This window comes from Accipiter gentilis, chromosome 22 (assembly GCF_929443795.1).
Source record: "Accipiter gentilis chromosome 22, bAccGen1.1, whole genome shotgun sequence".
NCBI classification, from domain to species: Eukaryota; Metazoa; Chordata; class Aves; order Accipitriformes; family Accipitridae; genus Astur; species Astur gentilis.
The window spans coordinates 6,009,134-6,032,627 of record NC_064901.1 but is presented as its reverse complement, the minus strand read 5'-3'; the positions used below and the strand labels follow the sequence as shown (position 1 = coordinate 6,032,627).

Sequence of the window (23,494 nt, the reverse complement as noted above, 5' to 3'; positions counted from 1 at the left end):
AGTATAGAACTTCGAAAGGTGCTGCTAATTTATTAGCATGTCCCTTTGTTTTTTCTATTCTGCCTTTTTTAAATGCTATAACTAGTTCAGTGTTTTAGTAGCTTGTTATGAAGTCTTGTGTCAGGTTTTTTGAAAATCTAATTAATGCCATCTGCTTCTATTTTACCTACATTTTCATTGACACAAGGAAAGAATTTTTAGAGATACTCTTTTGCAAAAGGTGTGCACATTAAACTCTACCAGATCATATTATTCCAGAGGGTTTGCACAATTTTTAGTGATTGGTTCAACCATATTACAGTGTACAGGTGCTGGGTGCATAGGTTTATAAGTCTCTGGATTGTTTCTAGAAATATTAAAATAGGGGTAGAACATGTGGTGCCATTCTCTGTCCCAGAACAGTTGCCGTTTCTCTTGAGATTGCAAATATTAGTTAGCATGTGCATTTGGTGGCAGTGTGATTTTTAAACTAGCATAACTAGCCTTACCACCCTGCCAGCTGTTCACTCCTGCCCCCTTTGGCCCCTACAAGTGTGCCAGGAAACAAGGGAGCACAGCTCCATGGTAAGCAGGGCACAAACCCAGATAATAGTGTTTTGTTTTCTTATGGGTGTTTTTTCAGCTGGATCAGTTCCTTGTTCAGTTTTGCTTCAAACATCTGTAGCAGCATAGCAGAGAAAGCAGCATGGAGGTATATGCGTCTGTCTGATATTCATGTAGCATTTTTCCACATGGATATTATGGTCTGTCTGTAATTAAGTGCAAGTCTGCCTCACTTACTTGGGACGGTGTCTTTTCTGTCAAGTTCATGATTCATTGCTTTTATATTATTCTACTGTCTTTCTGTAATGCTCGTTACATTGTATTCAAGCATTCAAGTCAATCTTTTCCTTCTTTAGCCTTCTGTTAGGTGGTTTGCCTTAAGACAAAAAGGTTCCGAAATAGCATTTACAATTTTGAAAGCACTGTGAGTTCAAAATACGTCTGCCTTTGCAAGGTTTTTTTGTTTGTTTGTTTTAAAAGAAAGCTTGGTATGGTCCATTTCTATACTCTTGTACTTAGGATGGCAGCCTTGCAAAGATGAGGGCATTTTTCCACTGAGGACAGCAGCACAAACTGCTTGTTCCTCCCTCCATGTTAAGTGTGCTCAGGAAGGACGTTTCAGAAGTGCACTGCCTGGATTGTTGAGGTCCAGATTTTGCACTGGCCTCGTGACGGACCCTCTGCTGTCTGATACAGGCAGGCAGGAACAAGTCCCAGGAGAACACTGCCTGCTGTTGGTGGAGGACTATGAACAGGCAATAAATACAGAGCACATCTCAGCCAGGTTGTCAATGCGCCTGCAAGCACTTTCCTGTTTGTGACGGTATCTCTGAAAGCTACAGCCACAGGAGTTTGACTCCTGGATTATTTGTTAACTTTAGAAGCATGTAACAGAGGGCAAACAAATTGTATGCAATCCAGAGTACATAGTGATACCAATACACAATACTGAGAAAAGCCTTCCTGCTCATAAGGGTTTGAAGGGGATTTCCAAGCTTCGAAACTGTGGGGGAAATATTCAAACCCTTCAGGCATAGCAACAAACAGATTTAAGAGTGCTTGAACGAAGTGCCTTGAAAAAAATTGGCTGGATTTCAGTTTGACAGCTGAATTTTATTTCTCACACTCTAAATCTCATTCCTGTGTTTCTCTTCTGATACTGAGAAACATTGCTGAAAAGAAAGCAACCCCCATCACTTTTTATTTTATGAAACTGTTAGAAAGTGAATGTTTTCACTTCTCTAAAAGCTGGTCTTACGGTGTTGAAAAACACTGTTTGATACTTAGGATAGAGTTACATAATACTTAAGTGCAGTATAATATTCTGTTAATTAGACTTTGCTCTTTCATTGCACTTTAGTATGTTGCCACTTAATATGGAGAGGGGAAGCACTGCTTTTTCTGTTGTACAAAGCTTTAACTGTTGTGAATGCTTCTGGAAACAATATATGCTGAATACCATAGTTTTGCACTTTTTAATTTGATTTTAGTGTCTCTCCACCATTCCTGATGATTGAGCATAAACCTTATTGTTTAGAAGAAGTGACAGGCAGCCTTTCCTGCAGTGATTTTAATAGGTTTTGGTAGGGGGTTTTATTTTTTCTTTTTTTTTCTTTTTCTTTTCAAATTTCATGTGTTGGCATGAACATAATAGCCTTTCTTGTATTTAAAAGTTCTCTGTGGATTTGCTCATTTATCTGCTTTGTATGTTATATTACTTTGGGGTTTGGCATTTAGATCAGTAAACATTTTGGATTGTTGCAGAATTTGAGCAATACCATTATTTTATTTCTAGCTGCCAACGTATTTCCTATTTAGACTTGAGGAGAAAAATGCTCAAGTGATCTAACCTTTCTGTGATCTGAAACTTGTCGTATACTTAGATCTGTTATAGATGTTAAAATTATTTCAAAATACTAATTTTAATTATTCTCATTGCTCTTATCAAAGGACATGCTTGTTTAGCTGTGTTTTCTTTGTTTTGTCTTCAGTTGTGATGTTTATTTCTATGTTACCATATTTAACATAGTATATCTGTAAATAATAATAATTAATTCCTCCCCTCATTTTTGTTGTGCTTTTGAGTTTGTGCACTGGTATTGGAAGAAAAACATACATTTCTGCCTATAAATGTATTTACAGAAGTTGAAATAGTGTTAATACTTTTACAGAAAAGTCCTATTTTTGGATTTATTACTACTGCTATTTCAAATATTATTGGCTGTGTAAGCCAGACTTTTGAAGTCTGAGGTCACACTTTTTTTAAAGTTATTTTTAAATGAATGTTTAAAATAGCAAACCCAATCTTTTTTCTTTCTTTTTCAAACAATAATTCCTATACTTCTGTTTTTTAAAACCAACCTCTATCTATTGTTTTGCAGCAATACCTCAGGTTGAGAGAGAAATCCATAAAATGTTGTAGTTTCACAGTCCAGTAAGTTAGCATAGTCAGGGCTACCTGTGGGAAAAGGTGATCCCAGTAGTCTCCCTTGCTACCAGTCTCCTTCCTATTCCATGTCCTGGCTGAATTTTCATGCCAGGACAAACCTCTGTGCTCTGACCTGAACAGCCTGGTGCAGGCTAAGACTGTTAATTGGCTCTGTTCATGGTGGCTCAGTTCTTCATCCATGTCAGTCATTCTCCTTGTGCCAAAAAACGTGTGTGTGTGTGCTAAGAATGAATGGCTGAGGGAGGGGAGAAGGTAGAAACACCTCTTTCTGTGGCAGCACTACTACATACCATAAAATGATGGTGAAATAGTGCATGAGTCATTCAGCTGGTGTGGAGTACCAAAAAATGCGAGACTGTGTTGTGCTTTTGCCGAGATATGAATGGAATTGAGCCACGCACATGCTAGTGGTTAAACAAAAAATTATTTTAAATGTCTAATTCTTCACATCAAGGTAAATTCCATCATGGGTTTGTTATGGCTGGCTCTTACTTCCAAATCGATTTAGTCAGTGTGGTGTTCATTTGCAAAGATAAGTTTTCTTAGTAGAAGGTGCAGTGAATCATTACGCGTGGTTGCGTAGTTGGCATTCCCCTATTTTCCCAGCTAGGCAATGGATGAAATCAGGTGGGGTTTTTAAAATTCCCTTTGCTTTTGGTATGTGGTGTGAAACAGGATATCACTGGAGCGTCCGGTGAGCACCCCGCTGTGTTGCGCATATTCCAGCTGCAGGGAGACACGTGCATGCAGTACACTGGCTGCTGTGGGAAGTCTTGCAGTGAGGTAACAGCCTTGCTGCATTGCAACACTTTCCTGTGGCTTCCAAGCATTAAGAGGGTCATGTCAATAAGCGGTGCTGAATGTGTTTTTAAAGTTTCGTCCCTTCAGTTGCCAAGTCTGATGAATTGAGTTTGAGCAGTGTTTCCAAGGCTGCAAGAATGGACTTTTCCTTGGAAACTTTGTGAGATGAACCTGGTCAGAACAAGACAGAAATCAGTGTAAGGTTTGCTTTGTCTGTTTTGGTGCTCTTACTTGCAGGGCGTGGCAGGGAGAGGGAGAGAGAGAGAGAGATATGTTTTTCTACTTTTTGGTGTGTTGAAAGGATTCATCAGAAGTGCCCCTTGTCATGTGCAGCAGGATGTTTCCATGTAAATGTTCTTGCGGCACATGCCAGGGTTTATGTAGATCACGCATTGCATTCTCTGTTTGGAAGGGGAAGCCCCTGTGAATAGCTTGCTTCTTTTTGCTTAAACCAGCCTTCGCGTCATCATTGTACTGCCTGGATGATTGTGTCTGGCTTCTCTTGGATCAGCTGTACCATAGCTGCAGCTGTGCTCTACTTCATTTATGGCTTATAATGAAGATCTTCAATTTCTTCTTAGAGTTGGCTAGTGAAGGAAATATCTTTAGAGAATTGTGGGTGAATCATCTCTTTATTACTGTGGCTGTAAGATGTGCATAAAGTCCAGACAAATCCTGATCTTTGAAAGATCAGCATCCTTCAAATTGTATATTTTCTCTCTTTGTGGTGGGTTGACCTTGGCTGGATGCCAGGTGCCCACAAAACCGCTCTGTCACTCCCTTCCTCAGCAGGACAGGGCCGGGGGCAGGGGAAGAAAATAAGATGGAAAAAACCTCATGGTTCAACATAAAGGCAGTTTAATAAAGCAAAAGCAAAGGACACATGCAGAAGCAAAGGAAAACAAAATATTTGTTCTCTACTTCCCATCAGCAGGTGATGTCCAGCCACTTCCTGGGAAGTAGGGCTTTGGTACATGGAACGGTTGTTCCAGAAGACAAACATCGTAATAATGAATGCCAGCCTCCTCCTCCTTTCTCTTAGCTTTTATTGCTGAGCAGATGTGATATGGTATGGAATATCCCTTTGGTCAGTTTGGGTCAGCTGTCCTGGCTATGTCCCCTCCCAAGATCTTGCCCACCCCCAGCCTCCTGGTGAGGGCAGGGGGAAGTGATGGAGAGACAGCCTTGACGCTGTGCGAGCACTGCTCAGCAGTAGCCAAAACACTGGTGTGTTATCAACAGCTTTCTAGCTACCAGTACAGAGCACAGCACTATGAGGGCTGCTATGGGGAAATTTAACTCCATCTCAGTCCGACCCAGTACACTCTTACAGTGTAAGTCTGTGTGTGTTTGAGTAACCCTTTGTACTGTGTCTGGATGATGTAATCTGATTATTCCCAGGCTTTGCCCTTTTCCTTCCCTGTATCCAGAGAGGATGGGAAATACGGCGACTCAAAAACTCTCACAGGGGAGCAGACCCGGATCTTCTTTATTGTTGTTTATGTATTTTTTTTTCTGGAAAAGGGAAGGAGCACTCTTATGTGTTGCTGGAGAAATATGGATGGCAAGGAGAAAATGAACCGATCCTTGGGGATTTTTAGTCTGTCTAAGGCTTTTCACTGCAGTCTTCTGTATTTGGTGACATAAATTAAACTTGGCCATTTGTCTTCTGTACTTATTCTGCTATTAACTCCTCACCTCCCTGTGTGGATAAGAGTCTCCTGTGCCAGCAAACCATCTCTCCTTGTATTGCACAGTTTACTGGTAGTGAGGCAAAACAATTGAGCAGATCTGAGAGGCTGGCAGGGGCACACTGTCAGGCACATGTTGAGAATGGAGTAGGAGACATGGACAGGAGGAGATGGCAGGGAAAGGTGGAGTGGCCAAGGCAACAACACTGAAAAAGCTGCAGCATCTCCCCAGCTCCAAAAATAGACTCCAGAGAGCCATGAGCTGGCTTCTGAGAGGTGCTGAGCATATCCTGGTGCCTCTCAGCAGGACCCTCGTGGCAGCTCCTGCTCCATCTGCCCTGCAGGGAGAGGAGAGGGAAGCCAAGCAAAGAGTGGGCAGAGGGGAGCGCTGACCCACCGATCTCTCCTGCTGCTCCCCCAACTCATGCTATAGTGTTCCCTTGACAAAACACTCTACTCTGCCCATCAGAGAAAACCCACCTCTTCTGGAGGTGCTCTACAACTATTGTCACTTGAAATAAAATACCATTTTAAAAATTCTCCACAAAGTGTTTGTTTTTTATTGAACTGAGGCCTTAAAGACAAGATTCCATGTACACTACACCTTATAAAAATGTCTACTTGACTGTAACCATGTTAAGTGAAATAATACTGGCATTTGTTGGCATTAGGAAAATAACTCTCTATTGAAGTGTTTACCATGTGTTTTTCATCTGCTTCCACTTTCTTTTGTCTTGCCCATTTTCACTCATCTTTCTCTCAAAGCTCTCCTATTTTACCTTTATTCGGTCTGCATGTGTTTTCCTTCTCTGTATCTTTCCCACATTTCAGACAGCCATCCAGTATTACAGTGATGATTCATGTGATTTTGAACCATGGGGAAGTCCACTGGATGGCATAAGCCCATAAGTCAGGAATCCTTGTTAGGTTTTGCATTTGTTTCTCCTCCCCCTCCTACCACCGCTTTTGGTAGTGGCTTCCTTTCTGTGTCCATCCTGTCAGATGGCAATGAGAATATTTATTCATCTATATAAAATACATTGAGATTGGGGCAGGGGGAAACACTTCACAAGTGCCAACAATTTCTTTTTGTTTTTTTGCCCAGCTTTTTATACTTTCTCAATAATAACATTTATTTAAGCCATGGAGAAATGAAAGATTACATAAAAGGCAATTAATTCTGGTGGTGCTAGACTAAGCCCCAAGTTGTCTGTGTTCTCTTCAGTGTGCTTTTGACCAGTATGCCTCTGTTCCCTTGGAAATTGTGTGTGAAATTTTAACATCTTATCTCACTTGTTTGGTTTGTACTCTTAATACAAGTAACGCTTTTCCTAGTATAATATCGTGAGCATTCTGACTCAAGGTGGTAATCATTTGTTACTGCCTGACAGCAATGTATTTTCTGGGCAAATAAATTCTTTCTTTCATTCCTTTCTCCGAGGAAGAATTGTATATGCTGTATAGGTTTTTGTTTGGGTGCTGAGGGGATGTTTTTTATTTAGACTTGTATGTTGCCATATGGCTACATGGGAGAAGGCAAGATTAGAAAAGTACTCCTTGAATTTTGGGCAGAAGGCATGAAATTTGCAATTATTTTGAGTTCCTATGAAAGTTCATTTATAGCCTTGGACTGTGAAACTTCTGTTACTGATAAGTAAGTCTTAATTGTTGCTAGAAAGGTCATTTATGAAACCAGGTGACTGCCCCTGAGGATGGCTTAGGGTTCCTGCGCCTATTAAAACCAGTCAGAAGCAGGAAGTAGAAATCTTATGCAAGTGTCTGCTAAAAACACTAAATCTTTTCTCAAAAATCGAGGGAGAAATTCCTGAAGATTTTATTAAAGCTTTGTATTCTGTTCTCCTCCTATGAGGTCTCAAGCCTAAAGCAGTTGTGGTTTTCCTTCTGTTGGAAAAACTGGATGGATGCTGTTGGTTTGCTCAATCACTGCATTGTTTCTGACATTGTTGTGCTAGCCTTAAAGCTGTGTATTTCTCACAGATGGACTGCTGTGTTTCTAAATGAATGTTTATTTAAATATTGACTGGCATTCAGAGATTTCAGAATTCTTACGGAGAAACTAAGTATGATGCTTACTTTACACTTGGAGATGTTAAGTTAGTAGTAGTGTCACAGTCTACTGGTTTGTAAAGTTGCTTTCTTTCTGCAGCTGTTGCATAACAATGACTATGGCATGTATCTTTAGGTAAGTGTACAGTTCAGATTACAATGAAAATCTGGATGATTGTAAAGTTTTGGTTTTCAGTTGTAATGTAATTTAAAATTATATTGGAAGTATCCACTCTAATGCTTATGGCTTAAAGTTGTTTTTTTCTTTTTTTTTTTTTTTTTTTTTGGTGTGGTTGTTTTAGGAAGTACGCCAGTAAAGATGTGAAGTGTAGCCAACGAAGGAAAAGTGAGACATTTAGGCTTTGGGTTTTTTTTAATAAAAAGTGAAAGAAATCTCTTTCTGTTAAACTCGACTTATTATTACCCTGTGTTTGTTTTTTATTTATTTATTTCAGGAATTTGAAGCCTTTCAAACATTTGTGGAAAATCGACTTCCATTTGATATTGTTATTGATGGACTCAATGTTTCCCACATAAAACCCAGAAAGATGCACTGTGAAAATGTAAGTGCTGGTTAAATATTCATTAAGAATTTTGTGTGTGCTGATTGTAAAAGAATGAGTGCCTCATTATTACTTATCCTCTTGAGAAAATGATCAAACATTTTTGTAGCACATGTTACAATGAAGTTCAAAGAGTTATCTAGACTTCACAAATTAAAAGTTATTAGTGGGAAGATGGTTCCTCTTGCATATTTGACTGTATTAGCCATAAAAAAATCATACCGAAATTTCCTCATATATGCAATGCTCATAGTTATAGCTAAGGTATCCATAATAACATTATTAGGGCATACACTGTGTGAGTGTGTATGTTGTCATAGTAATAGGGATTTTTGGGGAACAGAGTAAATCTACCATATAGAAAATTTAGTCTAATGTAGTTATGCTGGTAAGAGTTCTTCTTAAAATAACCCCTTACTTATTTCAAACCACATCCTGTACAAGTTTAAACTTTATTTCACTCCTATTATCTTAAGCATTTGAGTCCTGTTCTTACAAGGGCAGCTCAAACTGGCTTCAGTTCTTTCCACTTGGTGATTTTTAGAAGAATAATCCTGCTGGTTTTACCAATACCTATTATTGAGAATTCTTGGTACTCCTTTTAGCATTTCAGTAAGAAATGGTTTAAGGTGTTGGTTTTTTTGTTAATCAAATATTTACTTTAAATTAGGAGTAACAAAGTAGCTGCTCACATATATTCCAAAGCTAGAATTTTAAGTTTTCATGCTCTTGAGATTAAAACTGTTATAAACGAGTTTGATAATAAAGGAAGTAATTTACTTCTAGTAATTACAAGAAATACATTTTTGTTCTAAGAACTACTTTAAAACTATTCTTAAGCAGGATATGCTTTCATATATGTCGATGAAAGCAGCTGAGGTAGGGAGGTTAGATAAGCTTGCTGAAAGATGTTTGAGAGCAGCAGTGAAGTTTCGTGAGCTACTGGCTCACGAAGAGGGTACTTTCCTTACTATGCAAATAGAAAAGGAAGTTTACAAGTTGTTTGGATGGGATCAAGGGGGAAGTGTTGATTATCTGAGAAGAATCCCAGGCAGCATGTAGTGGCACAATGTTTTAAGATCTAGAAAGACAGATCTATGCTGCCAAGAGGGGGAAGAGAAACCATGTCCTTCTTCAGTGTGGGAGCTCTGAACAGGATCCTGAATGGTCTGTAAAAGCTGGAGGCAATGGAGCCTAGTTTTGATGGATAATTACTGCTGATTTCTCATCAGAAATCTTACTGGGAGGTATTATCATGCTGAGCAGCAAAAACTGCCTTTGAGTTCCTCCTTAGCTTCTGCTGTATTGGAAGGACTTTGGGATCCATGATGCCAGGGAGCTCCAGAAGGACCATATGGAGGCATCAACTTTCCATTTAGGTTGTTCCATATAGATACGGATCAGATCTCTATTGAATCCCACATATTTACAGATGAGGAAGATTTTTAGGAAGATCTGTCTTTCCTTCCTGTGCAACAGAACAGTAACATGGGCTCACCCCATCTTACCTCCAGAATAAGATTCTCTTAGCTAAGATTTACTTGTTCTACCAACTATGTTGCTGTTATTTATTACTGCATTTTGTCATGCACAAAAAATGTTAGTCATTGGAGTTTCCACCAGCTAGTCTTTTGCTGCTTCGGTTATCTGGATCCTGTTTGTGAGAGTGTGGAGTCCCCACATGAGATAGGATGGACATGCCCATTACTCCTGCCTTATACCTCTAGATATTCACTGGCTGGATAGTGGGTATGGGAAGTGTATGTTTGCAGTCTAAGCAACAAAATAGCTCCTTCACTGCCCAAAAGAAGTACTCTTCTAGACACATGAACTACTAAGGACTTTTTCCTGTATTAGGCCTCTCTATTCATTGAGGTACTTTTAAATTACTTTTTATGATAGATGCCTTTATACATGATTATAGTATTAACTATTGAGTTTCCAGTTTCTTTCAACTAGAAACATTTTTTAAATGTGAGATGGAGCTAGACCCTAGCGAATGCTCTTTTATTTCTTCATGACTCTGAACTTCTGTGTTGTAACATGTCAGGAAAGGACTGTGTCTTTGTTCTTATTTTGGAGACTTCTGACAAGAGTGTGTGTTCTTGTAAGAGTAAGAACTCTTTTTTCCAAGACTGCTAAAAAAAGAAAGAAAGAAAACAACCCGCAAAGCAGAGCAATCCTTTCTTCTGTCTCCAAACTTTTCTTCCAGATGAGGGAAGGGAAGGCCGCAGGAATCTCTGCATGTGTTGCTCTCCTGGTTACTGGTGTTGCTGCCAAGTAGTCCCCCATCTGTGAATGCTGACCTCTCTGAATGCTGTAGTCTGTCCTTTGAGGGCTGACTCTTGCCACAAAACATCCTCTTTTGGAGGCTGCTATCCTCACGCCAGAGGCAGCTGAATGGAAAATGCGGAGTGGCAGGTCTTGGGGTATTCACGGCCTGCCTTATTAAACTCTTCAAGGTACAGAGGGAAACATAATGCATAACTGAGGGGATGGAGAGGAGAAATAAATGCAAGAGAAGGTGGAGTCAGAGCACAAAGGATGGAAAAAGCTAAGAGTGAAGGCCACTGAGGTCAAGCTGGCTGACTAGGACAGCATGACTGGCCCATTTTGAAGAAGAGGGGCATGCTGTGACTCTTTAGTGACCTCTTCTGTTCGACTTGAGAGGTAATAAAGGAGCAGTACTTCCAAGGACCTGTGTTTAAAAGCTGCACAACCTGTGTTTTACTTGTAAAAAAGCTAAATTATTTTAAGTCTCCAGGTAGGAGTCAGTCTGTGCTCTTTTCAAGGGTTCATTACTGCAGCTGTTGGACCCAGTCAGGATATTGTTGTATAAACTTTTCTGTTCCAGTGTATAGTTAGTGTGCAGCAATGGTTAAAAGAGAAAATGGGATTGTTGCTCTCCATTTGTAACACACTGTAAGCGTTACTATGTGCAAATTGTTAGGTGTTTTGGACCACATCCCTTATGTGATTTAGAGAGAATAGCAAAACAAAGGACATTGTTAAACACAGGAGAAGGCTTAAGATTTATGTGACAATAATATGGTAACTTAAATGCTTTCTGTTTTTTATTTAAATTTAACAAAAAATACTGTTCCACTTTGTGATTTAGCTTTAAGAACTGTAACTGTTTTGCTGAAGACCAACTCTAGCTAACTCATAGTCACATGATTAAAATAAGAAAACACTGATAGAATATTCTTTTCTTTTTTCAAACATCCTGCGATTTGTAATTCCATTTAGGCATTCCTTAGGCATCTTGGGAAGGGGCTGGGTTGTGTGGACAGGGCACAAGTGCCTTGAGGGATGAGAAGGAAAAAAAGTAGAAGTTGGAGGAATGATTTTAACTCATTTAATTCCCAAAGTGTTCTGACATTCTGGAAAACTAGATATGTGACTTCCAGTAGCCCCAGGCAACATCAGTCCTCACAGCCAGCACTTACTTAGCAGATCGTCATGAATATTATTGACTTGGCAGATTTACAGCAATATTCTGTGGCAGTTTCTCTAGTATATAAAACTGTGGGTTTGTAATTACAATCCCCTTTTTTTCCAGGTTAGCTTTATACTAGGTCAGTTTCCTGGTACATATCACCATGTGGCTGCATCAATTACTGACAAAGAGAGGAGGTAGCACAAGGGTGGGAACAAAGATTTTTGAGAGTGAGATCATCTGATATGAAGGCACTGCACACACAGTGACTGTAAAACTGCAACACTGGACATTAGCCAGCACCTCTTTTCAACCCTTTGCTTCTTTAGTGCAGCATTTTAAGTTGGACATTGAAGTTGACTACAGATTAAAAGGTGTTATAGAATGGAAATTATTTTTGCTGTATAATCCAGACAATAGAAACAAACTCCCATAAAGTCTAAAAACATTCAGTCTTGTCTTTTTCCATTTTTTTTTCTTCATTATGCTGCTGTTTAAGGCTGAACCTGATGCGTATTTGCCTTGATGACTCAGTCACTGTTTGTCCTGCAAACATGGTAGTTTATAAACTGAGATATCCTTGCAGTTTAACTAGCAAAGTTGATTCAGGCTGTATCATGACGTTGAGTTAATCCTTTCCTCCAGATGTATCTAATTACATAAATCCTTAGCTAGCACAATGACATTTGGTACTCCCTGTCCTCTGCTGCCTCCACCTTTCACCTTGTAAAGGTCAAGAGAGGGAACTTCCACACAGTAATTGTCTAGTTCTCTTACTAAACACAAACTGTTATATAATTTGTAGATGTCTTTTTTCCTGTTTATCACAATTTTCTGTAGAAGTATTCCTTGGAAGTGAGGGGCAATCCAAATGCAAGCAGGATATCTGGGCTCTGGAGTATCTCGCTTTGCTTGCGGGAAAGGATTGAAGGCACTATGATGAGCTGTGCTCCAGCTGCCCCTAGACTGTGAAGGGCTGGGGTGGGGAGGCGAGGGAGAGAGGGGTGAGGGAGTATGATCAGCAAGTGCAATTTGAAGTGTACTATGCTATTTTTAATTTACATTGAGATTGGTATATGGTAAATGAGGTCCTTTTTTAGCTGTACCCAGCTGGTGTTAGATGTAACTGTATATATATTTCAAATGTGTGTTGGATCAAAGCTAACTCACAATTCCTGTCTTCAAACAGTTTGGCAGTTGGGGTCAGTTCTGCCCTAACTTCACCCTCTCTAATCTCTGTATTAAACTCAGGCATCTAAAAGATTGGTAAAATAGTTCCAGATTGAGTTCCTTAAGGCTGACAACACACAAAGGAATAGCTTTTGCTCTTGGCAGATAGTTCAAAGTGATTGCTCCCAAACTTAATCAGCATGTCTATAAATGGCCTACACAAGTTCATATAATTCCCATGTAAATTGCAGTAGGCCTGTACAACAGCTGACAAAGCCAGATCCTTGCTGTTCCCCTCCCATCCCATCCCAGTCTGGTGGCAGCAGCTGGCATGCCACCCCTACCACACCTCCTGCCTGCAGCAGCAGTCAGCTCCTGCCAGCAAAACTACCAGACATGCCCTCCCGCACCTCACCGGCTGCCACAAGAAGCCAGGCTCTGACTGCTGTAGTTGGGGGTGCTCTGTGGCAGGCAGAGGGGATGGGGGACACGCCTTGCAGCTATTGCTTGTGTCTTGCAGGGGAAAAGCAGCAGACTCGTTGAGTGGAGGCTTCTCTCTGAATTGGAGAAGGGTTCTTTGACTAAATGAATCGTGTGGTCACAAGTGGCGTAGTAATCATGTGAGAACAGATTATTGCATTTTGTTTTTCTGTATGTTCAATATTTTTAAATTAATAGTATCAAGGGGATTCAAAGTCGAAAACTAATATTCTCGGTTTAGTTATTCTAGTGGTTCTGTAGTAGTTATTCCTGGACTCCCTGCCTACTTTAGCAGTATGGGAAAGAGTGGGTAGAGAGAGGTTGCAGCCTTGAAGGGAAAGCTGGGAGTGAGAAAAAAGTGTCGTCAAGATAGGGGAGAAAACCAGGATGTAGGATACTAGTGTACAGAAAAATGGTGAATGGTCTTGTTACATTTTTGAAAAAACCCCAGCTGTGGCCAGAGAATTGAAGAACCTTGATGAATTATGCTTCATAAATTCAGCTGAGAACCATCATTTTGGTATGCACTTTATTCACATTTTCAAGGCTCGTTTTCAAGTATAAAGACAAATATCAAGATAAAAATAACGCTTCAAATTAAGTTAAAGTTAAAAAAGAGGGGAAGAAAAACCCAAAATAGGGCACCTATGACCCATCATTCTCTTGGGTTAGTAACCCACATCAATTTTGAAGCATAATTTTTTTTCTTTGAAATCTCTTCTCTTGTGCCTGTAAAGCCTCTATCATGAAAAAAGGGGAAACAAAAAAAAGTATTGGAGCCTTTAGTGTTTGGGGAAGATAGTAAAACTTTCTCTCCTGGGTCCCGCTTACTAAAAATTATCTTGAGGCCACAACACACAAAGAAATTAACACCTGTGGATACATATATAGTTGACAAATACATGTACTAATATGCTGAGGTTTTCATGTGGTAATTTTTTCCAGTCTTGAAGACTGTCTTAACTGTGCAACTTTGCATATGAGAGATCAACTGCACAATTACCGAGACAGTGATACTTGATACAAAATATGAGTGCTACTTATGAGCTGTCGTGCAAAACAAACAGTTATTTAAGAATTTGCCCCCAAAAAAGTCATGCATGGAAAAGAATTTTTTTCTTCTTTGATTCATTTGGCAGCATCTGTGATTTGTTCAAGTACTTTACTGTCTGTAAATGAAGCAAGAATTAAGTAGATCCATGAGTCATTCTCTGTTCAGAATCAATACATCCAACAGAGGTCTTATTTGTCATACTGTGACAGTTCATCAATTCTTCCGCCCACCAACTCTTGTCTTACCACTCAACAAAGCAGTCAGATGTGTGTTTGTTCATTTGCTCCTAGCCTTTTCCGTCTCTTTCCCCCCCCCCCCCCCGTCTTCTAATGGTAGTCCAAGTTTGCTTTTCCACGATAACAAAACATTTGCCCTATTGCTCAAGATTGGAGAGATTTGTGTCTTTGTAACATGTGTTTCATTCTTTAGACCTGTGCTTTCATTTCCTTTAAGCATTGCACAAATCGTAAATATGAAGATTTTCAGTGTTTTCACTGAAAATCACCTTCAGCCTCTGTGTAACATGATCTTAGAAGAGAAAGGAGTTCAAGCACTAAGGGGTACCCTTGAAACGTCACCTGTTTTTAGTGTTAAGAGATATGTGACTGGAACATTCAGCATTGTGTTCATCTCTCATCAGTTAATTTCTGGGGTTCCTTGAATATCTCAGCAGGTGGACGAGTCAAGTTCTTCTCCAAAGCCACATATGAGAGATTGATACTGATATGCTGAAATCTTCCCCCTCACCCCTTATATTGGGGCCATCTTAAAATAGAATAGATCAGGCTAGAAAATTTTGATCACCAGATTCAGAAGATTAAGGCTGTTAAGCTTCTCAGGAGAGGTGACTGAGACTAGACTTATTTGCCTGTGAAACCTAGGGGAAAGGCCTGGCCTGCAAGTCTTCCTTCTCTCCTCGCAGTTCTTCTGAAACCTGACAGTTTCCATTTGTGTCTAAAAGAGAAATAAAAGGGCATTTAATACATTCAACTTGGTATACCAGTACACAGTAAGTGAAGGTGTATCGCACATCAGTGTGTCAGAGGTTCTGGAAGTACTTCTGCAAGTGGTCGGCATGTATGCTTCCACCAAGGAAACGCGTGTGCTGACTACGTACCTTGAGCCACCAACTTTGGCTCTTTCCATAGGGGTATGCTCCAACATCCTTTGCTGCTTCTGCAGCACTGAGAGGGGAGAGTAGGAGGTAGATAGGTCTTCTTAAGAAAGGAAATACAAAGTCAGGCTGGCTACCTGTTAATACAGGGAAACTTTCTCAAAACTTTTAACTTCCCAACCTTGTGAAATGGGGGGCAAGCTGGCAGGATTCCCTGACTAAATGCCTCTATCGGTGACTATAGAGTCGCCTCAATAGGTCAACTCTAAGCACCTATTTTTCCTTTCAGAGGTTTCCAGTCTGTTTTTGCGTTTCCTGGTGAATACAGCAGCAGAAACTGAGCATGTTAAAAAATGTAACTATCAAGCATTTTGACAACTTCTCCCTGTTGTTTTCTCCCAAAGTCAGGTACTTCGTGGTGTTGCCTCCCCTTACTATTTGTAACCTCTGTTGCCGGCTATAAAACTGAATAAAACCCCTCTGATTAAATTAACGATCTCTATCAGTTTCTGTCTGGCATTTATAATTTCTACCTTTGTATTTGGCAATAACAGCAAATCAAAAGTTAAGGTAAGTACAGAAGCACCCAAGCACTCCTTTTTTATGAGGGGAATTACATCATACCTTTCGTAACAAGAATTCTTCTAATCACTTGGAATATAAGCTTGAAATTCAGCAGAGCAGAATGAACGTGCCTTGATGATTCATGTCCCAGTGAATGTAGTAACTGTAGCAACAGGTTGTTGTATGTTGTAGGGAAGCCCTGCTAAAAGGTGGGTGATGAAGTCAAATGAAGGTGTCTTCTGAACTGGATGAGTCTCTATCTTGCTGTTGGCACTTCTCCCTCAGAAACCACAAGATGAGTTTTCTTTGGGCAGCCCAACTGATTGACCTAATCATGGAATTTTATCAGTGTGGCAATAAGAGGTGTGCGGGGCCTCCAAATCAGAAACCTGGTCTTTAGGGTACTGAACAGCTTCTTTAGAAGTGATTCTTGTATGGGAAGTGTCATAATAGTGAGAGACTATAGTGCTATTAAGACATGGGAAGCAGGCCAGAAAATGTGAAGGTTGGGTTACTATAGGCCATTTCTGTGTAAGAATAAATATTTGTTTTGAGCCTGAGGAGTGCTGGGTTTTAGTGTCATCTTAAAGGTAGTGTAGGTAAAATCCTCAGAACAACGATTGCATTAATTCATGTACATCTGGATTTATTTATATATTTAGAAAAGCAATCAATTTTTGGTTCACACTTGGCTTTTACATCTGACATGCTATTTTTAGTAAAAGTAGAAAAGAAGATGTATTTGGAAGCTGTGTTATCTGAAGGAGAAAAGGTACAATGAAACAAAAGCCTAAACTGCATTTGGATTTCTTTATGAAGTTATGAAAGCCTACATTTTTTGAACAGTAGGTTATTCCCAGGGATTTCAGTATATTGGCATAATGATTAATGATCCAACAATCCATTAAAGGGCATTTGTTGTTTTTTCTGTAGTTGCATTCTACTTGTAGAGCAAGAGTGGAAGAGACATTTACATGTAGGTAATTAAATATATTTAAATGGAGGTTATAAAATTATGACAATCTGCAGTGAAGTTTAAAACCAAAGTTAAAGTAATTTTATTGGGTGTAATCTTAGACTCATAGAAAGTCAAGTACAATTGTCCATAGCTTTTAATCTAAATCTCTTCATAAACTGATTGGTTTATGTTGTTTGGAACATGGAAGTAGGAACTCCTCTTTGAATCTAGGAGACCAGTTTCACCAGGATTAAAATTCCACACTGGGAACACGATCACACTGGCAGTATGATTGCTTAAAACCAATTCACAAGAATTCCTGTTTCAAATTGAACTTACAAAAAATTGTAGGAACTCTTAGTTCTTATCCAAAATACCATTGCCCATTACAGGTGACCTTTTGCATCAAACAGTTATCATCACCTTTTTCCGGTATTGATTTTGTACATCAGACGCAGAGGTGACAGGCAAGAGGCTATCCCTATTCTACCTTTTACTTATTTTGTTTAAGGGTATGTTTGTGCAGTTCCTCCAAACAAGGGAGGGGGAAGGAGGCAGGGCAAAAAAAAAAGTAAAAATAAAATAGTCTCCAGACTAATTCAGAATCACGCCTTTATCTGTGGTATGAATCTAAATTATATCAAATTAGATTAAAATAATGTGTTTACATGTGTTAATATAAAGAGTAGATCTCATTCAAATACCTGTGACTTCTCTGTAGGCTGCTACCAGGACCATGCCATAAGTGGAGTCAATTTCTAGAAATTATAAGAAAATTTTTTATCCTCTTTGCTATTAAAAAGATAAGAGCATTTGTTTTGTTTCAAACCAAAGTATCTAACCTGTCTAATCAAGTCACTGGTCAGAAGTGGATTAGGAGTGCAAGAACGAGACAAGTTTGGAGGGATGATTCTAGTTGTTATAGTCTCCCAGTTTTTTGCTACTGATTTAGGAACTTCTGGATGAAGAAATTACATCCTGACTAGCAATTTTAATTGCTACTGTTGGCATTTTCTTTGATAAATTTATTTAATTACCTTCCCAACTTACTTTTGCCTTTGGTTTTCAAACCATCCTGTGGCAGTGAGTCCCACAATTCTACAGGATATGATAATGCATGTGCTTTTGTTTGTTTTAAATCTGCTGTCTGTTAATGTTGTATGATGGCCTCTGCTGCTTGTGCTGAGAAATGGTGAATAGTCCTCATTTGTGCTTTCCAGCAAACTTGCCATTTTACAGATCTTCTCAAATAACTAGCAAATACTCTTTCTATAAATTACCTGGAATAAAAAATTGCAAGATAGGTATCACGCAGATTTTTGTTTCTTTTTCATTTTTAACTATGTTCCTTTCTTGATAGTGCTTTTGTTCTACCTGGGTGTATGTGATGACAATCAGGGCTACTATTAGGCTAAAGAGTAAGCCCCTCAAATTGGACTTGGGAGACCAGCATTTTATTGTGTAATTGATCTCCTGTTTGACTGTGAGCAACTCAGTTTGAAGTATCCTAGTCTTGCAGGTTACCTGTAGTTAATATAACACATCAAAGTTTCCTGTGGATTTTTCACTGTTTTTAAAAATACATTCTTATTTGTCATAGAATGAAAATTCCTAATAAGTTTTGGGTTTTTTTTGTTTTTTTTTTTTTACTTATTTAAGTGTAAGAGATGGGATGAATGTAAGATTTTAAATAAAATTGAAAATGAGTTGCACCTCAGAAAGGTTTGGGAGTTTATGTGTGCCACTGCAGCAATCCATTGCAGTCTCCCATGGATGATGGGTGGTGTGCCTCTGCTGTGGTTAAATTACAATATAGCAACAGAGATAGCAGGAGCAGGGAACAGTGATTTGACATCATCTGTCTTAACTCCCCACCAGGAATGCAATTGAAACATGGTCTGGAATAGTACAAAATGTGAAATGCCTAGAAGCCTTGCAGGCGTGTCTATTAATGGTCATAATCAGACCTGATCTATGCATACAAAACGTAATTAAGCTATTATCATACATGCTGGGACTTGTAAATTATTTTGTTGCTTGGTATCATGTGAGCAACAGGAGTGATGCAGTAAGAATACTAGTACCAAGAACATAGTAAGAAAGCTATGGCTACCTTTGCTGTTGCTGTTCTTTAAATTTCCAGGAAAAAAAGCCACCCCACAGGCTGATTTCTAGCATAGGCAATGCTACATGGGTTCTTCCTCTGTCATACAGAATAAACGTGAGGAAATACGGGGATCTGGGGGACTGCTTCTAGGAGAATAGTCATAGCAATGTGACCCAAGCTGAAATAAACTGCAGAGGAGGCCCTGAGTTGCAGGACCTCCTGAAAATGAGCTTCGTATCTGCTGAGTCACCTCATATGCACGTCATGGTAGTGTAGCAGGTCAATCAATGGCTTACTGCTGTGGAGGTCGATCTTGTGTATAAGGTCATCCTTATCTCCATGTGTAAAGAAAGAGAACTTTCCTTGGTACTTGCAGAAACTCTCTAAACACTTTTCCTTATTAGCTTCTTAACCTGATAATCCCCTGTTGCTTACGTGACTTTACAATTTTTTAGATCTTCTGGCTTGTATTTTCTAAATGATAAAGAGTGAACTCAAATGAACTGGATGAACTGTATATATGTATTCACTTATTAGCCATGGTGCTAACTGTTATACAATCGAAATCTTTACTCCCCATCCTCCTAGAAAGACGCCTACCTCAAGATCTTAAAAATTAGTCATTGAAAAACATTAGATGAAGATATAACCTTATAAAGCATCATTTGAGTTCTCCTTTTTTGTGTGCATCTCCATCAAATAAACATTCATATTCTCTATTCTATAAATATTATTTCCTAAACATGATCCCCCAAAATTACATTTTAAATCACTTCGAATGCTTAATCTCTGGCATTGTACTTACTGTCCTGTCTCATTGTTAGGAAACCTTCCTCTTCTTGAGAAATTCTCTGTTTCAAATCATTTACATATTTCATACTAATCTTCACAAGTATCTACTGGTTTTTCCTTTCCACCCAGAGATACTAGCTTGTGATGCTGTTTCTTCCTGATTTATTATTCACCAGTCAGTTCTTAATGATCCAAATAGTTCTTTTCACAGTTCTAGCTGGAAACATGCATTGAAGTTATAATGAGTCAGGTGAGTCAGAAGCTAAAGAGGTCATCAAAATTATGTAAACTTAATACACTCTATTTTCCAACCAATTTTATACTTCTGTTTAATTTTTCCAAATAATTTCTACCACTTCCAGGTGCTCCATCTTCTTATCCTTGCACAATGTTTCCTGTAGCGACTGTTAAAACTGCACTTGTGCTACTGTCATATTGACGATACCAACTTTTAAGTAAATCGGGAAATATTAGTGATGCTTGTGTCTGTCCTCATCATTGTCTGGCATTCATCCATTTACCTGCTCACTTCTATGATTGCCAAAAAGGAAACAGTGAGTTGGCAGTAATATTTCGTCTGCCTCTGATATTTTGAATCTTTTTGAAGTCTTGCGCTCTAAGGAGTCATGTTGACATGGCTCCATGACCAAGCTGTGTACCTTGTGTGCCATAAGCTCTCTAACAGAAGTTAAAAGCCAGTTCAGTTCCACTGGTTCTGTGGAGTTGTTCCTGACTTATGTGGTATACCAGTGTGGGAAGACCAACCTTGCTGATGCTTTCTCTCCTTGTTTATTTCCTAATTGTGTGATATTTGGGTAAACTAGGTAGTGCTTACACTGTACACTGGGGAAAAAAAAAGTAGAAGTGTGATGCAGGTGCTTGTTAGAGCTGTGGTTCATTGGAATTTGAGCTTCTACATTCAGTGCAAGTTTGACAAAAGTACAGTGGAAGATAGGTGTTCTTTGAATACTACCTATATACTACTACCTGATTGATTGATTGATAGGAATTTTCTTCCACCACAGCCCTAAGTTGCCACACCTTTGAGTAAATAAAATGTAGTAGTAGTAAGAGGGTTGCAAGTAAGTAGTCATAGAGCAGAACCAGTCTTAATGATGTTGATTTACCTGCTTCTTGTTAGGAGCAGTTATCCTGGGCTTGTCTAATGTTAATGTCACTATGCTGCTTTCAGCGTCTGAAATCATTTACATGATATCCCTGTAAAATATTGCACTGTACTGCTTAAATCCATCTATGTATGATGGCCCTAAGTTTCAATAGTTAAAGGAAGTGGCTTAAATAAAAGAACTGGAGGCTTTTGACATTTTCACTTCTCATTGATATGTGCATATCTTCATATTTTCATGCCTTGCAGAGTGAAAAGCTCTAACTTTGCATTGAATGGGCATCCCCAAATGGGCTTTCAGAAATATGAATGCTATAGGTTAGGGATTTCTTTTTTCTCATCCCACTCACTCTCATTTCCACAAGCCCATTCACTCTGCCAGCCTAGCTAACATAACCAGTAATATGACACAGAGTTTTAGCCCTTAGCTATCTGATAAATTTGGTAAACAAAATACTTATGAAACTATAGCACTCTCTTGCACTTGAGCACTGCTGTTTGGTCCTGGGTGCTCCAGGAGTTGTTAGGTGGTTATCTGCATCCTTTCCATGGAAATGGACAAAGGAGGGAAAGATGCAACAGAATTCCTCAAATGCACTGGGTGGTATGGTCATACGCAAATACCTGGAAACCATAATGCTGAGTCCCCAAACCAAAATTTGCTTAAAAAAGATAGATCCTTTTATGAAGTAGAGGGTGGATGGTTCTTACTTGGCTTGTTGTCTGAGCCGTTCTGGTGGTCATATTTTCATATTCTCAAGCTTATTTCTCTTGACTACAGGCACAAAAAAATGACTACGTAGACAAAGATTTTTATATAACCAGTTGCTCCCAGGAGGTGGAGCTTTTAGACAAATGCCAAATATCATCCATAATTCATTTGTAGGAGCCGACAATATTATCTGTTTGTCAAATTGCTGTATCTTATCTCCTGAGTTAAAGAAAAATACTTCAGATAAAACAGTGGCCTGCCCAGTGTCCAGCTATTGAGCATTGCAGACTGTTATCAATAAACTTATATTAAAAGCATTGAAGTAAATTAGGTCTTGTGGATTGTAGCTATTGGGGGGGGCTTTCAGACCGTCACTGCCTAAGATCTCCAGGCATAGATATTGCTTGTATTGTTACTAGTAGTAAAATGGCATGAGTCTGCAGTGATGTACAATCAAAGTTAATGACTGTGTTAAAAAAATAATGCTAACCCATAGTTTACATTCCCTTGTGATACACTCTGCATCAGATTTTTGCTGGTTTTGCAGAAACAGTATGCTACTTACCAAGTTGTGCAGCCTTGATCCAAATGAGACAGTTGAACCTCTGCCTCATGGAACTGGCAGTGCAAGGTGTACTAGTGTATATGAAAGTCCCCTAAGTTTTCTCCAGCCTGGTAAATATAAGTTATGCTCTAACCATTCCTTCCTTGGTCTCTCCTTGCTGAAAACCTTGGTGCATGGTCTACCTGGGGTAGGTGGGCCTGACTGACCGCACAGCTGCTCCTGCATCTCAGACCTTTGTGCTTTAGTTTGCTTCTGCTGATTTTTGTCCTGTTGAAGGGAACATTTTATATGTCCTTTCATATTAAACAAATCTTTTACCTTTCTGACCTTCAAAGAGAAATCACCACTCGAGTAGTGTTTATTAATGTATTTATTTGTGTTAAGAACTGCAAAATTGTTCTTATTAGAACAATTGTTTTTGAAGGTAGCTTCTTCATCTCTGAATAGTAATCTGTAGGAGGCAACTGGAAAATAGTACTAATGAGAAACAGAAGAAAAGCAGTGTGAAAATTGTGTTATAAATGTTTGCTGCATGTTGTAGTCTAATTCTTTTTTTTGACTGCAAGCAATCGATTTACTGATGGGTTTCCTTGGTTATTGTGTCATTCTACCTGGACAATAAGCCTGTTGACCTGTGAGCACAGAAATAGTCTTTATTTTAAAGTTTTTGTGGAACTCTCAAGTTTATTAAAACATAGGATGTAGCTGTGGAAGCATAGGTTTAATGTGCCTTGAACAGCATCGTGCCTGTGCCTTCTATAACAGTGATCTCCCCAGCTGCTCCTGCACCTTTCCTCAAAGAATAAAAGTACCATCTGGGACTTTTTGAACCACAGATTGGAGAGGGGGAAAACACTTAACATCAGACTAGGTCAGTGACACTGTGTAGACATCTGCATAGGACAGTGGTGAGAACTAAAGTACTGGTATCTTTTAAACTGTCAGTTTCACTCTTACAAAGCCGATTTCAGTCCTGCACCAAGTTATTTCCTATCTATGGAAAGGATCAGTCAAGCTTATGCTTTCATTTTCATAACACGCTATCACCACCGCCACCACCACCACCCAGAGATCCTGCCCACATTTTGGATTTTCAATACTTAAATGTAACTTCTGACCTACACTGTGAAAATCTAAGACTGGCACAGCTGCATTTAGTTCACAAATGTTCCTTTCTAATAGCTAGTTTTTTACGTTTTTTCTAAAATGAGAAATTATAAAAGAAACTCTCTTATGGCCTTAGGTCATTGTATACAGCTGCTACAGTAACAGTAGAAATGCGAGAGTACCTATGTAATG

At 39.1% G+C, this 23,494-nt stretch overlaps 1 protein-coding gene across 4 annotated transcripts in view; it reads left to right on the top strand.

Moving 5' to 3' along the window:
- PRORP (protein only RNase P catalytic subunit) overlaps positions 1 to 23,494 on the top strand; it is a 53,814-nt gene that overhangs the window by 17,425 nt on the left and 12,895 nt on the right. For all 4 annotated transcript variants that reach the window (XM_049825474.1, XM_049825475.1, XM_049825476.1 and 1 more), the window contains exon 5: positions 8,007 to 8,114. In XM_049825474.1, coding sequence (XP_049681431.1) covers positions 8,007 to 8,114 — 108 coding nt within the window. The remainder of the gene's footprint in view (positions 1 to 8,006; positions 8,115 to 23,494) is intronic.